Raw genomic sequence first — 22760 nt, forward strand, 5'->3', positions numbered from 1 at the left:
ACAGTGAATTTCTCATCATAAATCATGGAGTTCAGAAGGAAGTAGCACAATATTTTCAAATGCTGAAAGACAAGAAGTGTGAACCTAGACACCAGTACCCAGCAAAAATATCTTTCGGGAATGAAGGAGAAATCAGGATATTCTCAGATGAAGAAATACTAAGAGAATTTGTCCCAGCAAACCTATTTTCAAAGAGTGACTTTAAAAAGTTCTCTAAATAAAAAGAATATGATGAAAAAAAGGAATCATTGACCATAAGGAAGGAAGGAGAATGGAAAGAATAAAAATAAGGGTAAATATCAATACAATACAGTTTCCTAAATTATGTTTTCTAAACTATGCTTCTGGTTGAAACAAAAATTATAGCACACTCTGATGCAGTTCTAAATACATGTAGAGGGGCTCCCCTGGTGGCGCAGTGGATAAGAATCCACCTGCCAATGCAGGGTACACGGGTTCAAGCCCTGGTCCGGGAAGATCCCACATGCTGCAGAGCAACTAAGCCCATGCGCCACAACTACTGAGCCTGGGCTCTAGAGCCTGCGAGCCACAACTACTGAGCCTGCGTGCCACAACTACCGAAGCCCGTGTGCCTAGAGCCCATGCTCCGCAACAAGAGAAGCCACCACAATGAGAAGCCCACACACCGCAACGAAGAGTAGCCCCTGCTCGCCACAACTAGAGAAAGCCCGCGTGCAGCAACAAAAACCCAACGCAGCCAAAATTATAAAATAATAAATTTTAAAAATAAATAAATACATGTAGAGGAAATACTTAAGATAATCACACTATAAATTGGAGAGGATAATGGGACATAAGTTGCATAAGATTTCTATACTTCACTCAAACTGGTAAAACTATACCAATAGACTGGGATAAATTATGTATATATAATGCAATACCCAGAGCAACCACTAAAAATCCTCTGCAAGGATACACTTACAAATACTGTAGATAAATCAAAATGGAGTTCTAAAGTACGTTCAAATAACCCACAGGAAGGCAGGAAAAAGAAATCAAAGAAATAAGAGACAGAGAGCTCAAACAGAAACAAAAAATAAAATAGTGGACTTAAGCCCTAACAGAGCAATAACTATATTACACGGAAATGGTCTAAATAAACCAAATAAAAGACAGAATTGGCATAATGGATGAACAAATATGACCCAACTCTATGCTGTCTATAAGAAGCTCGCTTCTAATATGATGATGCAGGCAAGTTGAAAGTAAAAAGATAAAAAAAGATACATCATGCACGTATTCATCAAACAAAAGCTGGAGTGACTACAGTAACATCGATAAAGTAGACTTCGTAGCAAGTAAGAGACACAGAGGAACATGTAATAACAGAGTCTACAGAAGGCGCAGCAACAGCACACACGCACAGGCACACCTGGCATGTACCTTGGGTTTCGCTCCAGACCCCCACCATAAAATGAGCGTCACAGTAAAGGAAGCCACGTGGATATTCTGGCTTCCCAGTGCATACAAAAGTTATGTTTATACTATACTGCAGTCTACTAATTGTGCTATAATAGCATTATGTCTAAAACAATGTACATACATTAATTTTAAAATATTTTACTGCTAAAATATGCTAACCATCATCTGAGGCTTCAACAAGCCATAATCTTTTAGGAGTGTTTGAAATATTCCAAGAATTAACGACATGTGACACAGAGACAAAAAGTGAGCCAATGCTTTTGGAAAAAATGGCGCCAATAGATTTGCTCTATGCAGGGTTGCCACAAGCCTTCAATTTGTGAAAAAACGCATTATCTACAATAAAGTGAAGCTCAATAAATGAGGTGTGCCTGTATGTGCTCAACAACAGAGCCAAAAAATATGTGAAGCAAAAACCAATAGAACTGTAAGGAAGAAGAGACAAATGCACAACTGTAAATGGAGACCTCAGCACCCACCTCGACAACTGACAGCACAACCAGACAGAAAGTCAGCAAGGACTCAGAAGACTTAGTAACACCAACAAGCAGGATCTAAGCCACATTTATAGAACACGCCACACAAAAACAGCAGTGTACATACTCTTGCCAAGTGCCCATGAAACATAAACAAAGATAGACCATACCTTGAGCCTAAAATGAACCTTACCAAATTTAAAATAATCAAAATCATACAGTGTGTTCTCTGACCACATGGAATCAAGCTAGAAATTAATAACAGAAAGATACTGGAACGTCTCCAAACATTTGGAAACTAAACAGCACATTTCTAAACAATCTACAGATCAAAGAAAAGCCTACAGGAAAACTTAAGAACACATGGTACCGAATTAAACTGAAAATACAACATATTAAAATGTGTGAGACACAGCTGAAGTGTGCTGAGGCAAATTTAATACGCCACGTGCATACACTAGAAAAGAAGAAACGTCTCAAGTCACGCATCTAAGCTCTCGCCACAAGAACTGAGAAAAAAAAGAGTAAAATACACCCAAAGCAAACAGAATGCAGAAAATAATAAAAATAAGGGCAGAAATAAGTAAAACTGAAAAAAAGAAAGAAAAAAATCATTGAAACTAAGAGCTGGTTCTTTGAAAAGATCAATAAAATTGACTAACTTCTAGTACGACTAACCTAAACCTCCCAAAAGAGATCAAGAGAGAAGACACAAATTACCAGTGTAAGAAATGAGACAAGGGCTATCCCTACAGACCCTGCAGACATCAAAAGGATAATAATGAGTGACTACTGTGAACAACTCTACACACGTAAATTTGACAATTTAGACTAAATGGACTACATCCTCAAAAAACACACACTACCACAACTCACTCAACAGGAAATAGATCATTTGAAGATCCCTATAACTATTAAAGAAATTGAATCCATAAGTTTAAAGCTTCCTAAAAAGAACTCTCCTGGCCCAGCTGGATTCACTGCAGAATTCTACCAAATGTTTAAAGAAGAATTCACAGCATTTTTACACAATGGCTTCCAGAAAATAGAACGGAGAAGGGAACACTTCCAAATCCATTTTTGGAAGCTTGTATTATCCTGATATCAAAACCATACAAAGACAGTACCAAAAAAACAAAAACAAAACAAAACAAAGGGAACAAATGACAGACCAATAGCCCTCATGCATACAGATGCAAAAATCCTTAACAAAATATTAGCAAATACAATTCAGCAATATATAAAAGGAATTATATACCATGACCATGTTTGTTCCAGGAAGTAAGTCTGGTTCAATACTCAAAAATGAATCATTGTAATCCACCACATTAACAGGCAAAGGAAGAAAAAGTCACAAGATCATACCAAAGCAGAAAGGGCACTGGATGAAATCTGATACTAACAAGAAGAAATCTGATTCATGACAAAAAAAACTCAGAAAAAACGGAATAGAGGGGAACTGCCTCAATGTAATAAAAAGCATCTACAAAAACCTACAGCAAACATTATACTTAATGGGGAGAGTCTGAATGTTTTCCTCCTAAAACTGGGAACAAGGCAAAGGTGTCCACTCTCATTCAATTTAGTACTAGAAGTCCTGGTCAGTGTAATAAGACAAGAAAAGGAATGAGAAGGGAGACAGATTGGAAAGAAAGAGATAAAACTGTCCCTATTTGCAAATGACATACTTGTCAACATAGACAATTCCAAAGAATCTTAAAACAAAAAAAAGAAAAATCTCCTGGAACTAACAAGTGCATTCAGCAGGGTTGCAGGATTAGAGATAAATATACAAAAATGTACTGTTTTTCTATATACTAGCAGTGAACATGTGGACACTGAAATTTTAAATATAATACCATTTGTACTCATGCAAAAATAAAAGAAAAACTTAGATGTAAATCTAACAAAACATGCACAGCTCTTGAATCCTGAAAACTACAAAATACTGATGAAAGAAATCACATAAGATACTGTAAAACTCTTAGAGGAAAACATAGGAATGACACTCTTTGACATAAGTCATAGCAAGATCTTTTTTGACTCACCTCCCAGAGTAATGTAAAGAAAACCAAAAATAAACAAATGGGACCTAATGAAACTTAAAAGCTTTTGCACGGTGAAGGAAACTATAAACAAGACGAAAAGACAACCCTCAGAATGGGAGAAAATATTTGCAAACGAATCAACGGACAAAGGATTAATCTCCAAATATATAAACAGCTCATGCAGGTCAATATTAAAAAAACAAACAACCCAATCAGAAAAGGGGCAGAAGACCTAAACAGACATTTCTCCAAAGAAAACATACAGGTGGCCAAGAAGCACATGAAAGGCTGCTCAACATCACTAATCATTAGAGAAATGCAAATCAAAACTACAATGAGGTATCACCTCACACCAGTTAGAATGGGCATCATCAGAAAATCTACAAACAGCAAATGCTGGAGAGCGTGTGGAGAAAAGGGAACCCTCTTGCACTGTTCTAGGAATGTAAATTGATACAGCCACTATGGAGAACAGTATGGAGGTTCCTTAAAAAACTAAAAATAGAACTACAATACGACCCAGCAATCCCACTACTGGGCATATACCCAGAGAAATCTATAATTCAAAAAGACACATGCACCCCAATGTTCATTACAGCACTATTCACAATAGCCAGGACATGGAAGCAACCTAAATGTCCATCGACAGATGAATGGATAAAGAAGATGTGGCACATATATACAATGGAATATTACTCAGCCATAAAAAGGAATGAAATTGGGTCATTTGTAGAGACGTAGATGGACGTAGAGACTGTCATACAGAGTGAAGTAAGTCAGAAAGAGAAAAACAAATATCATATATTAACGCATAGATGTGGAACCTAGAAAAATGGTACAGATGAACTGGTTGCAAGACAGAAATAGAGACATAGATGTAGAGAACAAACGTATGGACACCAAGGGGGGAAAGGAGGGGGGTGGGACGAATTGGGCGATTGGGATTAACATATATACACTAATATGTATAAAATGGATGAGTGATAAGAACCTGCTGTATAAAAAAATAAATAAATAAAATTCAAAAAAAAAAGAAATCAAATAAGGTCTACATAAATGGAGAGACATACCACGTCCACAGATTGGAAGACTCAACATAGTAAAGATAACAATTCTCTGCAAATTAACACACAGGTTTTATACAATTCCTGTGAAGATTTTGCATATACATTGACAAGATTATTCCCAAATTTATATGGAAGCAAAGAAATTAGAATAGCTAAAACAGTTTTTTTTAAAATTTACTCTTAAACACTTTTTTTAAAAAAAGAATAAAGTGGGAGGAATGAGTCTGCCCAATTTTGAGACTTAAACAGTTACAGTAATCAATACAGTGTGAAACTGGTGGCGGGATGGACACACGGATCTACAGAACAGCAGCAGACCCACACAGACATGCTCAGCTGACTGCTGGCAGAGACACAGAACGCCTCAGCGGGGGAAATACACCGTACAGGCTTTCCAGCAAGTGCTGGAGCAACCGGGTGGCCACGCACAGGAAGAAAACAAACAAAAGAGAACCTCAACTTCAGCCTCACTCCTGACACAAAACGAACTCAAAATGGATCCCAGACTTACACATAAAATATAGAATGATAAAACTTTCAGAAAAAAAATAGGAGAAAATCATCATGACCTAGGGCTGAAAAGAGTTCTTAGACTCAAAACCACAAGCCCTATCCATAAAAGGAAAAACTGATAAATTGGACCTCATTAGGATTCAAAATTTTGCTCTGCAAAAGTCCCTGTTACGAGGATGAAAAAATAAGCTACAGATTGGGAGAAAACTGACTAGTATCTAACAATCCAAGTAGAACCTGAGCAGAATACATGAACTGACACTTCCCCAAAATGGAGACACAGATGGCAAATAAGTCCATGAAAAGATGTCCAACATCGTTGGCCATTAAGGGAATTCAAATCGAAACCACCATGACGTGTCACCGCACACCTATCAAAATAGCTAAAATAAAAAACAGTGACAACACCAAACTCTTGTGAGGATATGGAGAAACTAGAGCACTCATACATTCCTGGTGGGAATTTTAAAAAATGTAAAATGGTACTGCCACTCTGGGTAACACTTTGGTAATTTGTTAAAAAACTAAATATGCAACTGCAATACGGCCCCATAATTGCACTCCTGGGCGTTCATCCCAGAGGAATGGAAACTTATGTTCACACAAAACCTGTGCATGGATGTGCAGAACAGCCTTGTGGGTGATATTTCAAAAACTGGAAACAACCCACACGTCCCTCAACAGGTGAATAGTTAAAGAGACAACGGGCAGTAAAGAGAAACAAAGTATAGACACATGCAACAGTGTGATTCAGTCATCCTCAGAGAATCATCCTGAGTGAACAAAGCCAACCCCAAAAGGCACGATGCCATTTACATAATGTTCTTAAAATGCCAAAATGATGGACCTGGAGACTGGATTGTGGTTGTCAGGGATTGAGAAGCAGTGAGATCAGAGTGAAGTGGGAGCAGATACAAAAGGGCAGCAGGAGGGGTCCCGGTGGGGATGGAGTTTCTGCGTCTTGACTGTGCCGTTGTCGACATCGTAGCTTCACAGGACATTACCCTCAGAGCCCTCTCTGCATGTTGTGAGTCTACAGTCAGCTCACGAGAAGATATTCAGCTTTTAAAAGGGGATGTTAATGACAGCATCTAGCCCAGGACGGCTGTAGGATGATTACATTAGCTGACCAGCCAGCACACAGGAAACTTCATGGAAGAGTCAGCGTCTATCTTTCACTCTCCCTTCCATGTCTCAGGAGCTCACGCTGCCCACCTCCCTCTGCCCACCTGCTCTGGTGCTTTCACCAGAGGGCCCTGCACCCCCACTGCCCACCTCCCAGGCTGGGGACCCAGAGAAGCACAAGTAAGTGCACCACCCCAGGGGTCATACCCCCTGGAAAGAGCCCGTCATGGAGACCAAGTCCAGGCCATGCGGGCAGGGACGGGGCTGGAGGGGTCTCGCACGTGCCTCTGCTGTGTCCTTGCATCAGTGTGTGTTGCGGGGCTGGCCGGCCTTAGACTGTACCCCAGTGGAAACACTGGGTCCCAGAATTGATTAGGTGATGGGAAGAAGGAAGCTCTTGCTTCACGCCCATCCCCTCCCCATCGCTGGACCCTCAGAACCCAGGCCCGAGAGGGCAGGTGCAGGGCCCACAGGCAGAGGGGGTGGCAGTGCTGGCGGCTCCCTAGGGATTCCCACCCTCACACCGGAGGCTTCACCATGCCCAGGACACGCCCGGACCTCCCACGGGCTCAGCAGTGCCCCCCGCCCCCTGCCCCAGTCCAGGCTGGAGGGGGTCCTAGGGTGGGCGGGCAGCCCTGCCTGCAGCACGTCCTCAGTGTCTGGTGCTGCTGTGTGTTGTCAGGCCCGGGAGGCTGACAACAGACCTGGAGGAGTGAGAAAGGGCCCACGGTCAGCGGAAGGTGAGGCGGGGAGGAAGACACTGGCCCTACAGACGTCTCACCCGGGCCCACAACACGGCAGCCACAGCAGAGCCGGGCCTGGAGCCACACGATCGCCCAGGGTCAGTCACGTGGCACCCTGTGCCCATGGGGGCCGGGGCAGGCTCCCTGCTCTCCCAGCTGGATTCCAATCCCACAGTATTTGCTGCACACTGGGAACCGGGGCACCGAGGCAATGGGGCCAACGGACGCTCATCAGAGGAGCCTGGGGTCTGAGCACAGCCTATCATGGACGATACTGCGTCCACCCCCACCCCCCAAATTCCGGTGTGAAGCTCTAACCCCCAGAGGGACTGTATTTGGAGATGGGGCTCTTCGGAGGTAAATGCTTAAACGAGGTCATAAGGATGGGCTTTAATTTAATAGGATGAATCTAACAGAACACGAAGAGAAGCCAGAGACCTCTGCACACACGGAGAAGCAGTCCCGTGAAGACACAGTGGGAACGCCACCGCCTGCAGGCAGGAAGAGGGTCTCGCCTAAAGCAACCCTGTGGGCACCTTGATCTCGGGCGTCCAGCCTCCAGACGGTGCGACGGGGAACGTCTGCTGTCTCAGCCCCCGACCCCCGTCTGTGGCCTCTGTTACAGCGCCTGAACTAACAGTTCTCGGGGGGAACGTCCATCAGCAGGGATGGGTTGTCACGGAGCCAGCCAGTAGGGAAGCCCCTTGGGGCGAGAAAAGGGCAGAGAGGCCCGCCAGGTGGGGAAGGTGGGGTGAGCTGAGAGAAGACAGACGCACAGCCCATCCCGCAGGAAGCAGGGGCCCAGCTGCGCACACGGGCTCCTTCTCTCCGGGAGGGGCTGTAGTGTCGGCGGCTCTGAGAGTGGCCCCCCTGGGGGGAGGCTGAGACCCAGAGAAAGAGGGGCACAGTGGGGCAGCAGCGAGGCGCTGGCTGCGTGAGTGAGAGGACACCCAGGGGCCTGTGACAGGTGACCAGCGGGACCTGCGAGTTCCAGGTCAGTGTGAGTGCAGATGGGCTGCAGGCGGTGGGGAGGCCCTGGGTGGAGATGAGGCCTGGCCTGCCCATCCCGAGAAGGACCTGCTCTCCCGTCCGCTTCCCCAGGCCAGGGACTGGCTTTGGCTCCAGGCCTAGTAACCCAAGGAGACATTAGCAACCATTCTCACCTCCAGGTGAGTCTGCAGCTCTGGGCTCAGCGGTGTGAAGTGGGGGTGAGGGGAGCCGCCTGGAGCTAAGCAGGAAGACAGCGCCCAGGCAGCTGCAGGTGTACCCACCACCCAGGGGCGAACGCTCCCGCCCTCCCCAGGCCTGGACTTGACCTCCTGTGACCTCTGCAGGTGCACCAGGCACAGGATGCGTGGATAGGTGAGCAGTTGCCCCGGGCCGCCTCTCAGAGGCACTCGGGGCTTGGCATCCTGTGGGCACCAGGTGGCGGCAGCCCCAGGGGGCCCAGCACCCGGGACCAGAGCCGGCAGCGCGGCACATCTCAGCTGAGCTCCGGGTCCGAGGCCGGACAGCCTGCGCTCCCTGTCCTGCCAGGATCCCCAGGCCCTTGGAGCTGGGCAGAGGGGCCTCTCCCTCAACACCTGGGGTGGGGTCTGCAGGCAGCGGCCAGGAGGGGCCTGGCTCCGGCTCCCCACACCCCCCAGGAGAGTGACAAGAGCCCTAAATCAGAGGAAGATGGGGGGGACAGGAGGGCAGAGGCACAGGCAGGGGGTAAAAGCGGCGAGCGTGAGGGCGGATCCCACCCGACCCAGCACGGGGCTCCGGGCCTGTCCCCAGGGACTACAGGCCCCGTGGGCGGCCAGTGTCAGGAGGCAGGCGCCTAGGGGCCGGGCACAGGGTGCCCTCACCCAGCTCCGACCCGGCCACACAGCACAGGAGGCCTGCGGAGCCCTGGGGCCAGGCCTGCTCTGAATCATCAGTGATGCCTCGGGGATGCTGCCTGGAGCGTAATAATGGGGACCAGACAGCCTCCTTCTGCTGCTCCGGGGGCCGCTTGTCAGAACTCAGGCCCCTCCTGTGTCCCAACCGTTCCCAGCCTCAGGTGGGGATGGAAGAGAAAGTCCAGCAAACCCCCGACCTGACCAGGCATCACAGACCCCGCCTGCAGGACTGCAGTCACAGGACGCAGGAGGGGCCCACGTGCGGCGGCCCCAGCCCTGAACGTGAGCTCTGGTGCCCACGCTCGGACATGCACTGGGGTCAGCCCACGTCCAGACCCACTGCCGCTGGTCACTCAGACACGGTGTCCCTAGTCACCTCAAACCTGGACACAGCGTCACCCATGGTGAGGCACAGCGTCCCTGGCTGCCACACGTGGACACAGGGTCACTGCGCACCTTGGCCCATACCTGCTGGCCCCTCCTCACTCAGGGCGGTGTCCTCTGTGGCCTGGCCTCCCCAGAGCGCTCTCCTGCGCCCTCTGACCAACTTCGCGTCCACGCCCAGTACAAACTCCTCTCCCTAGGCGGCGCCAGCCTGCTGGCCTTCCACCTTCCGCTTCCCACAGGACGCCCAGGCCAGGGAGGGAGGACCCTGAGCTCTAATTACATGTCCTGGAAAGAAATTCACTCCTGTAATTGGAGTGAAATGAGAGGCTGTGGTTGGAAACGTCCCCTTGGGGAGTCACCTGTCTGAGCTGGGACACGTTTCTCTGCTGTCCCCGAGGAAAGCTCCGGGCTGGGGCTGGGGCTGTGACAGGGGCAGGAACACCCGTGGCCTCGGGATTCTGGGGCCCTCTGCCAGCACAGAGAGGCCCCCGGGGTCTGAGGGGACCCTGCTGCTGCCCCTACTCCCAGCTGCCATCAACCTCTCAGGACCGTAGGGTGGGCTGGGGGCTGCTGATGGGACGGGGAGGGCGGAGGTGGTGACGTGGGGACACACCAGCCTCAGACAGGCTGGGGATGCGGGTGCCACACTCGGGGGTGCCGGCGGGTTTCCTGAGGACAGTCAACCAGACCAGTGCTTCCTGCTTCTCCACCCCAGTCCGAGCCCCATGGCCTCCCTGGGGCACTGTCCCCCCCCCAGGGCCGGCCCCTGCACCCGGAGCCCCCCAGCAGGCCCCGCGGCCTCCCCACATCCTCACCCTCTGCCCCACCCCCAGCTCAGGACACCTCTGCGCAAGGTCCTTCTTAGGGGCCTTCCCTGACCCCCGTGAAGGGGAACTTCAGCCCCACCCCGCCCCGGCCTCCTGCTTCACTGCCCTGCATGGCAAGAGCTGTGCATCGCCTGTGTCCCCGGGAGACGCAAGCTCCACGTCCCCTGCCGTGTCCCCAGCAACCAGAGCATTTGACAAATACCTTCCACACGAACGAACGAGTGGATGGACGGCCAGCCAGATGGTCAACGGGCGGAGGAGGGAAGGTGACTAGAGACGGGGCCGAGGAGAAGGTGAGAGGCCGAGGCAGGTGAAGGTACTCCGCACTCACTCTCTCCCCCCGTCGCCCCATCTCACTCCACTCCACCTGCTTCCCACTCCAGCCTCAGATGACAGCCAGCTTCCGGGTTCAGTGGAAATGCAGAGTCAGGGGACGGCTCCGGCCCCAGCCCTTCCTGCTCATCCGACAGCCCAGCGCGCACACTCAGCTCACCCTCCGGTTTCCCGCTGTTACAGAGAGATGAGCGTGGACTCCGGGACGCTGGACCTTAGCTTCCCTCATCCACCTAGGACATCACTCCAGCGTTCCAGCTGCATCACCGCTAGCCCCCGCCTCCCGGACCTGGCCCATCTGCACACAGGCTCCGGCCCCCACCTAATAAAACCCTCTGCCCCTCCCCTCCCTCCTGCCACTGCCCAGTCCTCTGCCGGCTTTGCTGTAAAACTCCCTCAAAGGTGGAAGAGCTGCCCCAGGTGCTCACCACAGACCCTGCCCATTCCCGCAGGGCTTTCCCCTGCAAGCCCTCGGGAGAACCCATCACCTGCACGGCGCCCACCGCCGCACTCAGCCATCCATCCTCCCCTTGCTCCTGCCCGAGGAGAGCACGCTCCCCCTTCCTCAACACCGTCCCCACCCACCTCACTGGCCAGTCCCAACGTGTCAACTCTGGGGTCCCGGGGCTCAGTCATGGGCAGCTTCTCCTCCAAACTCCCCATTCCCTGGGGATCCTGTCTGGTCTCAGGCACTAAAGGCCACGGATACACCTGTGTCCTGGTGTTGACACCACCAGCCAAGACCTCTCCCCAAGTATCTAGATGGCTCATCCCCTCACATCCTTCAAAAGTCACCTCACTACGGAGTCTTCTCTGACCACCCGACACCGAGCAACAGCCTCCCAGTCCACACTGTGTTCTCCTTAACCCCCTTCCTACATGGGAAGATGAAGCACAGTGCTGTCACAGAAGGAGCGGTCTCCACGGCACACCTGCCCCCAGGCACCGTGACGTGGCCGTGACCTGCCCTTGCCGACCCTCTGCGCACCGAGAGGACACAGAGCGGGGCAGGGAGACTGGGTCCCCCAGAAACACAGCCCACAAGGGCAGGGGCCTGGGGGTCCTGTTCACTGCTGCCTCCTCAGCACCGGGCAAAGGCTCACTGAATCTGAATAAATGAGTGATCGAGGGCTGGTGAGTGGGCGGGGCAGTGCCAGGCGAGGGCAGCTCGAGGAGCTGGAAACGCGTGGACAGGACGGAGGGCAGAGGGCGGCAGGCAGGACAGCCCCTCACCTGGCTCCGTGGCCAGGACTAGATGCTGTGCCCCCTGCAACGCCAAGAGTGCACCCAGGCACAGTCTACAGGTGAGTATATGAGGTTAAGAGGCTTCCCTGATGCAGGGAGGGGCCCTCGTTCCATCGGGGCCCTCCCACAACCTGCGTGCCAGCCTCAGAAGTAGAAGGGAGCCCAGCTGGCCTCTGGGGACAAGTCAGCACCAGGGCCTCCCCGGCCAGAGCCCTTCCCCTCCCCACCATGGGTCTCCGGCCCTCTGAGCACCAATTAAGTCAACCCTAATTAAAAACAACAAAGTAGGGAACTTCCCTGGTGGCGCAGTGGCTAAGAATCCACCTGCCAATGCAGGGGACCCTGGTTCGAGCCCTGGTCCGGGAAGATTCCCACATGCCGCGGAGCAACCAAGCCCGTGCACCACAACTACTGAGCCCGGGTGCCACAACTACTGAAGTCCTCGTGCCTAGAGCCCGTGCTCCGCAACAAGAGAAGCCACTGCAATGAGAAGCCCGCGCAGTGCAAGGACGAGTAGCCCCCGCTCGCCGCAACTAGAGAAAGCCCGCGTGCAGCAATGAAGACCCAACGCAGCCAAAAATAAACAAATAAATTAATTAATTTTTTAAAAAGGGACCAAGAAATAATGTCCCCACCCCCCGCCATGGCTACCCACAGGGACCTCAGCTCAGGAGGGCTTAGAGTTAGGCATTCTTCCCCGGGTTCCCTGGGGCAAGTACTCACCCCAAAATGGAGGAGGGCCTCCCTCCATCACGCACCACACACACATACACGTGCACGCGTGCACATACATACAGGTGCACACACATGCACAGACGCACATGCGCACGCATACACGAGTACACACACAGGTCACGAGTCCCTGGGTGCTGCAACCAGGAGCAACAGAGCAGCTCCCGCACGTGACTCTGGGACATAGATCACCCCCCCATCTGGGGGCTCCCCTCCCAACCCAGCGCCACCCCTGGGGACAAGGTGCAGAGAGAGGGAGCCTGGAAACCATTGGTGCCAACTTCCAGCAAGAGCGGAGACTCCAGGACCCGGATGAGAGACACAGAACAGGCAGAAAGAGAAATAGACAGAGGAAGAATGGGAGCGAAAAAGCAAAAAGACACAGAGATACAGAGACGTCGAGAGGCAAAGAAATACCGAGACGGCAACGAAGAGACAAAGGGTCAGTGAGGCAGAGAAGATCAGAAACAGGCAGACAAAGGCCAAGAGAACAAGACAAGGGGACAGGGAGGGAGGGAAAGAGAGACAGAAACAGGTTGGCGGGGTAGGAGAGGGGCCCACGTGAAGAAAAGGCAGAAGCGAGGAGAGGTAGGAAAGACGAGGTGGAGAAACAGACGGACTGAGGTCAGGATCTCCAAGTCCGGGCTGGGGGCAGAGTTAAGGTCTCGGGACCCTTGGGATCCCCCTGCTGGGGCTCCCAGGAAAGTGAGCCCATCCTATTCTCTCTTGTGCCCCGGAGAGTGTGGTCAATGGCAAGAGAGAGCAGCCAGCCTTGGAGGTCTCTCCTAGCCCTCACAGGAGGACGGGGCTCCCTGGACCTGGAATCAGGACACGCTTGTTGGAAGACCCAGGGGTCCTGCCTCCCCGGCTTGCTCCCAGCAGTCCAAACACTCAGCACCACGGACAGCACCCCCAGAGGCAGGGTCCCACCGTCCCGCCCAGCTCCCAGCTGGCCCAAGCACAGAGCACCCTAGCTTCAATAGCCCATTAATTCAGCAGATGCTCCCTGACCCTCCTGGGGGCCCTCCCAGAGCTAGGCTCTGGGGACACCCTGAAAAATAAGACGCTCTTCTTATCCTCAGGGACTCACATCTAGAGGGAGAGAGATGTAAACAGCCAGCGACTCTCCTCGACAGCCCACGCAGTGCCCACCGGGCTGTGGGAGCACCCTGCCCTCCGAGGGGCCACACCCACCACCAGATCCCCACCAGCAACATCGGCTTTCTGTAAAAGCCCCTGCTGCCACCGCCACCGAGGGCAGCAGGCGGGTGTGGACGGCGCACACCATACCACAGAACCGCACGGCTCCCAGCAGAAGGCTGCCCGCTCCCTTCCCTACTCGGTCAGTAGGAAAAATGAAAGGAAAACAGCAAGTTTCCCAGAAAGCTTATTATATCCGATTTCAGCGGCACCCATCCCGTCAGAGCCGGTGACAGGCTGGTGCAAAGACAGAAAGGGAGGCTGAGGCACAAGGCCCACCGGCCCCTCCGTCACCTCCAGGGAGAGACCCTCCGAAGGCGAGGCCACCTCGACTCTGGCCCATGTCGGGCATGCTGCAGGCACCTCTGGGGCCAGGCCACCGGCAGCTCGAGCAGACGGCGGGGCAGGCCCCCCAGGACGGGGCGGGTGAGGGGGCCTCTTGCGGGAGCCCAGAGGCCATTTAGCCAAGTCTGTGTGTCCTCACATGCAGCACAGGACAGAGACCTGGCCACAGCCTCCTGTCCCTTGGAAGGAGTGTTCTGGGCCACAGTGGGGCTCCGAGCCTCCCTGGGACCACAAGGTCCCAGAAAGCGCGGCTGCAGTCCGCCGGGGCGGGGCCTCTGGGACCTGGGCTGTGCAAACAGGTCCTGTGGAGCGAACACCCAGGCGCTCAGCCCCAACCCCAGCCCAGAGCCGGGGCAACAGCAGCTCAGCCCCAGCCTCAGCCTCTACTGGCCAGAGGAGCAGCGCAGAGGCCTGAATACCCATCAGGCCAACGGAAACACCCTGGCCCGAAGGCTGGGGCCTCCACGACGAGGAGCAGGGCATTCCGCCCGCTCTCAAAGCAGCCCAGCCCACGGCGACTTTCTGGATCTCCTGGGTTGTTTGGAAACCACAAGCTGGCACTTGTCAGGGTCCGTCTGAGAAGGAAAGTGGGCGGCAGGACACACTGATTAAGCTCCTTCGTGGAACCAGACACCGTGACAACACACCGGCGCGGCCACACCCAAGCACAGCTCCAGGAAGCCGCGTCCGAGAACCCTTCAGGCAGGAGCCCCCCAGATCACGGGGCGACAGAGGCAAGGCTGGAGCCCAGGATTTACAGAATAAGGCCCAGAGCCCTCCCCTGCCCTGGTGACCTGCCCACGGCACCAGCAGCTCTGTAAGCAAGCTTCGCCCGAGGACAGAGCACCGTCGACGGCCCCTCGGCCACGATCACAGCCCAGGCGCCTCCTGGGGAGAAACAATGCCCGTCCCACCAGCACCCACCCCGTGAGGACCAGCACGAAGCCGGGGCCTCCAGCGTGCCCAAGCCCGCCCCTCGCAGAGGGCAGCCCGGGCCCAGCACCCACCCCGTGAGGACCACCACGAAGTCCATGACGTTCCAGCCATTCCGCAGGTAGGAGCCCTTGTGCAGGACGAAGCCCAGCGCAACGATCTTCATCCCGGCCTCGAGGCAGAAGATGCCGATGAAGTACGGCTCCGTGTCGTCCTGAGGAGAAGCGCAGAGCAAGGTCACCCCCGCCGGGGGTGTGGCAGGCGAGGAAACCCCCCACCACCCACAGACTCGGCTCTTCCATCACGGGCCTGTTTGCCCTCTGCCGAGCTTCCCTACCAGGGCAGGTGGCCCTGTCCCCATGGCCAGTGACACCCGATCACAATAGCAAGGGGGGGGCTCCCACCCCCGGAAGCCCTGCAGCAGGGGAAGCAATAAGAAAATTGGGGGGTTTTTCCCACAATCACTAGGACAATCCTCGTTATAACACCCCACATGCATTAAGCACTATTATCATCCCCATCCTAGAGGAAACTGAGGCACAGAGAGGTCAGGAACTGGGCCGGAGACTCACAGCTTGCTAGAGGCAGTGACAAATCCTAACCCAGAGGCGACTTGGGTCTGATCCTGAGCTCAAACCGCTATGGGGACAACGGCCCAACTCCCTAGAGGACAGCCCAGGACCCACACGCATTCCTTCAACACACACCTTCTGGATAATCAAAACATACACATCTTGGTGGAAGCGAGCATGGCCGCGCCTCAGGGAGCCTCTGGAGGGCGAGGCATCCAGCTGGGCGAAAAGGAAAGGAATTCCAGGCGGAGGGAACAGTGTGAGAAAAGAATGGGGATGGGAGAGGGCAGGGCCGACACGGGCCCGGCCCTGGTGGCGAGCACAGTGGGGATGAGCTGCGTGGACTCAGGGAGAAGACACACAGGCGGCGTGGAGAGTGACCAGGGGCACCACACACTTGGGAAGGGTGGCAGACAGAGCCTCTGTGCAGGTGACCCCACAAGCTGGACAACGGGGACACGGGGGGGGGTCAGCATGGGAAACAGCCTGAGTGCAGACCACAGACACAGGAGTGGACAAAGGGGCAGCGGGGAGGTCCTGCCCCCAGGACTGTGGGAGCCACTGGAGGACTTGTCCTCCGAAGGCTGCTCCGCCAGGGAGGGGTCGAGCCTCCGGGGCCAGGGACCAGGGGAGGGGAGGGGAGGGCCAGACTGGCTCCCTGTGGATGTTGCCAGCTCCCACTCAGGACCAGCGGCCTGAGCCTTCCTCCCCAGAGAAGCCTGGCCCCCCAGGGCTCTCCCATCTGACCTGGGGCACCCTCAGCCTGGCGTCCACGGTGGCCCAGTTCTCCTGTCCTACCACCCTGATGCTGACTCACGAAGGATCGTTCCCCGGAGGCTTCTCGTCTGGTTTAGTTGGAGGGTCCCCTCTCCCCGAGAGAAGAGGCTGCGGACCACCTGCCCTGGGTTAACAGCTGGGCCCCAGCAAACAGATGTTCACAGAAGAAGAGTAAGCCAGCGCCAGGAGACGGGGCGGGGCCCCTCCCCAGACCCCTCCCCAGACTTTCCCTCACAGCTCTTCCCCCAGCCCCATCCTTGATCACACTTGGCTCAGGGCTGGCTCAGGGCAGGGCTCCGGCTGAAGGCCACTCAGGAAGTTGATGGGTGTGTGGGAAGCGGAGCCCCCAGAGACAGGGAGCTGTGGAGGCCCCACCCCAGGCCAGGCCGCCCCTGTGCCACACGGCCCCCTCCCAGCCTCTGGCAGCAGCAGCCTCCAGACCTAAGCCCTGGGGCGCAGGGCGCCTGCTCTCCAGGCCCGCTGTGTCCGGCCTCCCATCCATCTCAGCAGCCTCCGGGGGGCACACTCTGCTTGCTCTCCCAACAGCTCAGCCCCCAACTCCGACAAGTGTACCGAACCCCATCACCACAAAGCAAACCCTCCCTCACCTGTGAGGCAGGAGCTCAGACGTGGCTGGACACACGGCTGGCCCACTCAGGCCTGCTGCCGGAGCCTGGCCTCCCTGCCCCCCCCCGCACCCACCCCTCCCCCGGCCTGCTTCCCTCTGGCCCCACCCCTGCTGGACTCCCTTAGGGATGTGACCACGCCTTGCCTGGAGTTCAAGGCCTACGCAGAGCGCTGAACAGGCCCTATTTCATCAACGCTTTTCTCCACTGAAGTTAGGGAAGGAGCTTGGACAGAAGTGGTCACTTGCCAGGGTGTGGAGAAGAGGCATCGGCCTCTGGCCGCCTGCGCCCCCAGAAGTGTCTCCTCCTCGGGACCTCAGGACCTCCGGCGGCTCTCCAGCCAGGCCCCAGCCTCCCTCTCCAATCCCCACAGCTACTCTTCCTTCTCTCTGCTCTGAAGCTCAGTCTCTCAGGCCCCTGGGAGCCCACACCGAGCCCAGGCAAAGGGGCCAGGGCAGCTGGGGTGGCTGGGGCTAGGGGACATAACCTCACCCTTGAAATGGGGCTCACCTCCTCAAGCAGCACCTCCAGACACCCTGACCTGGCATCCTGGCTCCTGTGGGTTCTGTACTCCAAAAGGGGAAACCACAGGGGTCTGGGGAGCTCCGGGCAAGAGTGGGTGGAAGCGATATTCGGGACGTTTGGGAAGAAAGGCTGGGAAGGAGTGCTTCCCACGGGAAGTGGCGGGACCACAGGGAAGGGATTCCAAGCAGAGCCAGGGAAGACAGCTCTGAAGGAGAGGCTGACGGTCCCGAGACCAAGGGCTGCACCCCGGGGGGCCGAAGACTATCACAGCCCTGCAGGGAAGGGTGGGCAGCTAGCCCCCACCCCACTCACGGAGCCTGACCCTCCTTAACCTGGGCCATTATGAACGCCCTTCCCACACCCCAGCTTTAGCTCTTAGTTTCTTAGTCCGTGTGGACTGGACAGGTGTAGGGGTGGCGGTGGCACGCTGGGCAGAGCAGCTGCGGGCTAAAATGGCCCCTCTCAAGCCACCCTTCCCCAGCAGGGGCTGAGCTGGCTATCCCGCTCTCCCGGCCCTTCAGGCAAGGGCCAGCTGCCCGGGTTCTATCCTTTTCCTACCCTGAAAGAGGGGGAGCTGCCCAGACTACCCTGCCCGAGGAAGCTGCGCCCAGTCACGGATCCTTAGAGGGTCGTGGAATCAGACAAGCTGCCGCCACCCCACGCCCCGCCCTCAGGCCGGCCGCCACCGCACTCACCAGCCGCTCAGACATGGGCGTCTTGTCTCCGTCGGGGAGGTGCTGCTCCAGTGCCAGCACGATACAGTTGGCGATGATGGTGGCCAGAATCATGTACTCAAACGGAGTGCGTGGGTTAAGGACTGGCCGGGAGGCGCCAAAGAGGAGAGGCGAGGAGGCCAAGGCCGACAGCGCGCAGTGCAGCAGCCGGGGCCAGGCCGCCTCCGGAGGGGCTGAGAATGACCGGGTCCGAAGTCCACCCCGCCCTTCCCGCCCTCATCCTCGGGGCCGCCGCGAGGGACGCCTCCGCAGTCGCGGCCACCAGCCCCTCAGCACGTCCCCGCGGCCGTCAGCACCGCGGACAGCGTCTCCGCCGCGGCTCCGCCCGGCTCCCGCGCCCCGAGGGAGGGGGCTGTGGGCCCCCAGCGCGCGGCTGGAGAAAGGACCCCGCGCAGGCGCACACTCCCCCCTAAAGACACACGCAGCCACATGTACCTACACAGGCACGTGAGCATACATGTACCGAGAGTCCCGAACGCACGCACGCGCAGCACCAGGTTCATGCTATGCCCGCACACACACAGGCACCTGCAGCCAGGCGCGCGCACCGGCTCGCGTCCCCCGGGTGCTCACACCTACACAGACACCGATTCGCCCTCGGGTGCCCTCCAGGCTGGCCGCGCGCTCTGCGCCCGGACCGTGGAAGCGAAGGGACGAGCCCAGGGGCAGGGGGCTCCGCCCAGCGTCCACCCCGCTCCCGCGGCCGCTGCCACCACGACCACACACACACACACACACACACACACACAGAAACACACAAACACGCACGCACACGCTGCGCGCGGAGAGGGCCCGGAATCCGCCCCGCCCCCTCCTCGCCGAGCCGACCCGATGCACCTCTCCCCAGGGCGCACCCTCCTCCAGCCCCGGGAAAGATGGCCACTGGGCGCCGCACGCGACCGGCCCCCGCCCCGGGGCCCCGCGCCCAGGCCGCCCCTCCCAGACCCGGCGAGGCGCGGACGCCCGACGCCGCACCCGTGGCCGTCCCCGCGACCTCGGGCGGCCCCCGGTCCCCGCCCGGCCCGGCCCCCGGCAGGATATGGCCACTCGGTGATGCGCTTGGCGTATTTGCGGACGACGTTGTCCTCGCTGAAAACGAAGAGCGAGCGGTTGACGGTGAAGCAGTTCTGCTTGACCGGGATGGGGTTGTATAGCGCCATGGTCCGCGCGCGCTGGGCGATCGACTGCTTGTAGAGGACCCGCTGGCCCGGCTGCAGACCCCCAGGGCCCGGGCCGCCCGCCCCGCCGGCCCCGCCGCCCCGGGCCCGCTCCCCGCCGCCGGCGCCCCCATAGCGGCCGCCCAGCTCGTCCCCGAAACGGACCATGGCTCCCGGGCGCTGCGCGCATCCCCCAGCCCGGCGGCCCCGCGGAGATGGGAGGGCGCGGGGCGCGCCTGGCGCTCGTAGTGGAGCAGCCGCGGAGCCGCCGGACCCACAAGGGACCTCGCCCGGCCGACCGCCGCCGCACCCGACACTGCCGCCCGCACCACGCCCTATAAGGGGCCGGTCACGTGGCAGCGCCCGACCAATCCGCGCCCGCCCCGCCCCCAGCTGGCCGCCCCCGCCCTGTCCCCCTGCCGGGTCCGGCAGCCGGCCCTGGGGGCTGCGCCTCGGCCCTCAGGTCCTCCTGGGCTGCGCCCGGGCTGGGCGGCAGCGGTGCGCGTGCGCCCTCCCGCCTCACGCCCGGCCGGCCGCTGGCCAGATGCTGAACTGGGAGGCTCAGGCCAGGAGCTGGGCGGGGCTGGGAGTCCTCGACGGCTTGCTGAGCGGCACAAACGAACCCTTCCTTCCCCCCAGGAGGCATCACCAGCTGCGAGACGCTGTAGCCCAAAGGGGGGAGGGGGAGGCCTCTAGTTCCCCACGTTTCTTTCCACACCTCGCTCCTCCCAGCGGCCACATCGCCTACTCCCCTCCCCCTCGCTGCGGACACCGGCCTCTTCCAAGAAGATGTTGGCTCCTGGCCCTCTCCTGCCATCCTTTCGGGGTCTTCGACATCAGTATAGAGGATGCTTTCAACTCCCTGGTCTTGGGTTTTCAGGATGCACAGCTCTGTCCTGGGGCCCCTCCGCCCTCAATCGTATCCTGGACTTTGCCATCACCACACACCGAATCAGCTCCAAAACCTCAATTCAGAGATTCCTGCGTTCCACCATTCCTTCAATAAAAATTTAAAGAGAGCCTGTTGTATGCTATTCATCCAGCCAGCCAACCAGCCTCTCCACTAAGCCCCTATTAGGTGCCAGGCGCTAGGCTCCCAGCTCTGCCTTCACGGAGAAGACATCCTCATACAAGGAACGGCAATGTTCACACTGGGCTTACTTTGCGCCAGGCACTGTTCTACTCGATTCACACATGATTTGCTCATCTGGTCCTCACAACGTTCAAACAAGAAGTCTTTCCTGAGTCAGTGGCAGAGGAGGTAAGGCGAGTGTCCCTTCCACCAGCACGCGGACAGCAAATCAATACTGCCGGCACCACCAGGTAGCAGCGCTGTGAAAACAGAACAAGGAGATAAGGATGCGGGGGGTGGGGGAGGAGCGGCTTTTCTACCACCCAGTCAGGGAAGACAACTTTCAGGAAATGATCCTTGAGTGGACCTGAATGTTGTAGAGTGAGACAGGACACTGAGTGCAGAGACCCTGGGGTGGCCATGCAGGCCAAGATCTGGGCTCCAGCTTCTGTCTTCAGTGTGATGGGAAGTCAGAGCAGAGTTCTGAGCAGACAGGTGGTCATCTGACTCCTGTTCCAAAAGGATCCCTCTGGCTGCTGGGGAACAGATTGCAGGGGTACAGTGTGTGCATCACCTAGGATGTATTCAGAGGTAAGCAACCCAATTCCCACGTGTCGGTGACTATACAATAGTTTTAACCTCACTTACTAAGTCATAAAGTATGCTATTTCAGGAACACAGACTCTTCCTATCCCTCTTCCCTCCTGTGGTCACCACCTGCACGTTTTGTCCTCATGCTTGTCGCCTCACGGCCCAAGGTGGCTGCCACAGCATGAGACATCATGTCTTTACACCACCATCTCAGATAGGAAGGAACAGGCAGGTGTAAAAAGGACATCTATTTTTTAAATTTTATTTTATTGAAGTATAGTTGATTTACAACGTTGTATTGGTTTCTGCTATAGAGAAAAGTGGCTCATTTATACATATATATATATATATATAAAAAATAGTTTGCACCTGCTAATCCCAAACTCCTAGTCCATCCTTCCCCCAACCCCCTCCCCCTTGGCAACCACAAGTCTATTCTCTTTGTCTGTGAGTTTGTTTCTGTTTCATAGGTAAGTTCATTTGTGTCATATCTTAGATTCCACATATAAGTGATATTATATGATATTTGTCTTTCTCTGTCTGACTTACTTCACTTAGTATGATAATCTCTAGGTCCATCCATGTTGCTGCAAGCGGCACTATTTTATTCTTTTTTATGACAGAGTAGTATTCCACTGTATATATGTACCACATCTTCTTTATCCATTCATCTGTGGATGGACATCTAGGTTGTGTCCATGTCTTGGCTACTGTAAATAATGCTGCTATGAACATAGGGGTGCATGTCTCTTTTCTAATTATGGTTTTCTCTGGATATATGCCCGGGAGTGGGACTGCTGGCAGTCCCACTGCTGAATGGCAACTCTATTCTCAGTTTTTTGAGGAAGCTCCATACTGTTTTCCATAGTGGCTGCACCAATCTGCATTCCCACCAACAGTGTAGAAGGGTTCCCTTTTCTCCACACCCTCTCCAGCATTTGTTATTTGTGGACTTTTTAATCATGGCCATTCTGACCGGTGTGAGGTGCTATCTCATTGTAGTTTTGATTTGTATTTCTCTAATAATTAGCAATGCTGAGCATCTCTTCATGTGCCTATTGGCCATCTGTAAGGACATCCATTAAAAAAAAATAAACATACAACATCATTTTATAACAAAGGAAAGGTTTCTCAGAGGCTCCCCAGCAAACTTCTCTTTAAACTCCACTGGGCAGACCTGGGCCATGTACCGCTCCTGGCTTCACGAGGACGGGGGAGTGAATGTATGGCCAAGAGGAGTAGGACCGCCGTCGTCCACGGAGGTGGGCAAACGGTCGCTCCAAACGAAACCAGGGCTCCCTCAGCTGGGAGTGGAAGGGCAGGCTGCAGGGGAGGCTGCCGACAGGCCTGTCACAGAGAGAAACGGCGAGGCCAGTTAGGAGATTTTAACAGAAGCCCAAGAGAGA

At 55.3% G+C, this 22760-nt stretch overlaps 1 protein-coding gene across 1 annotated transcript in view; it reads right to left on the reverse strand.

Annotated features, from left to right (window-relative positions):
- Nucleotides 1-19859, reverse strand: part of CACNA1B (calcium voltage-gated channel subunit alpha1 B) — a gene marked incomplete at both ends in the record, with an annotated part of 159300 nt that extends 139441 nt beyond the window's left edge. Inside the window, 3 exons of the mRNA XM_082656260.1 lie at nucleotides 15375-15514; nucleotides 18496-18617; nucleotides 19574-19859. Coding sequence (XP_082512386.1) covers nucleotides 15375-15514; nucleotides 18496-18617; nucleotides 19574-19859 — 548 coding nt within the window. The remainder of the gene's footprint in view (nucleotides 1-15374; nucleotides 15515-18495; nucleotides 18618-19573) is intronic.
- Nucleotides 19860-22760: the final 2901 nt, after the last annotated feature.

This window comes from Grampus griseus, assembly GCF_964374135.1.
Source record: "Grampus griseus genome assembly, chromosome: 6".
In the NCBI taxonomy this organism is placed as follows: domain Eukaryota; kingdom Metazoa; phylum Chordata; class Mammalia; order Artiodactyla; family Delphinidae; genus Grampus; species Grampus griseus.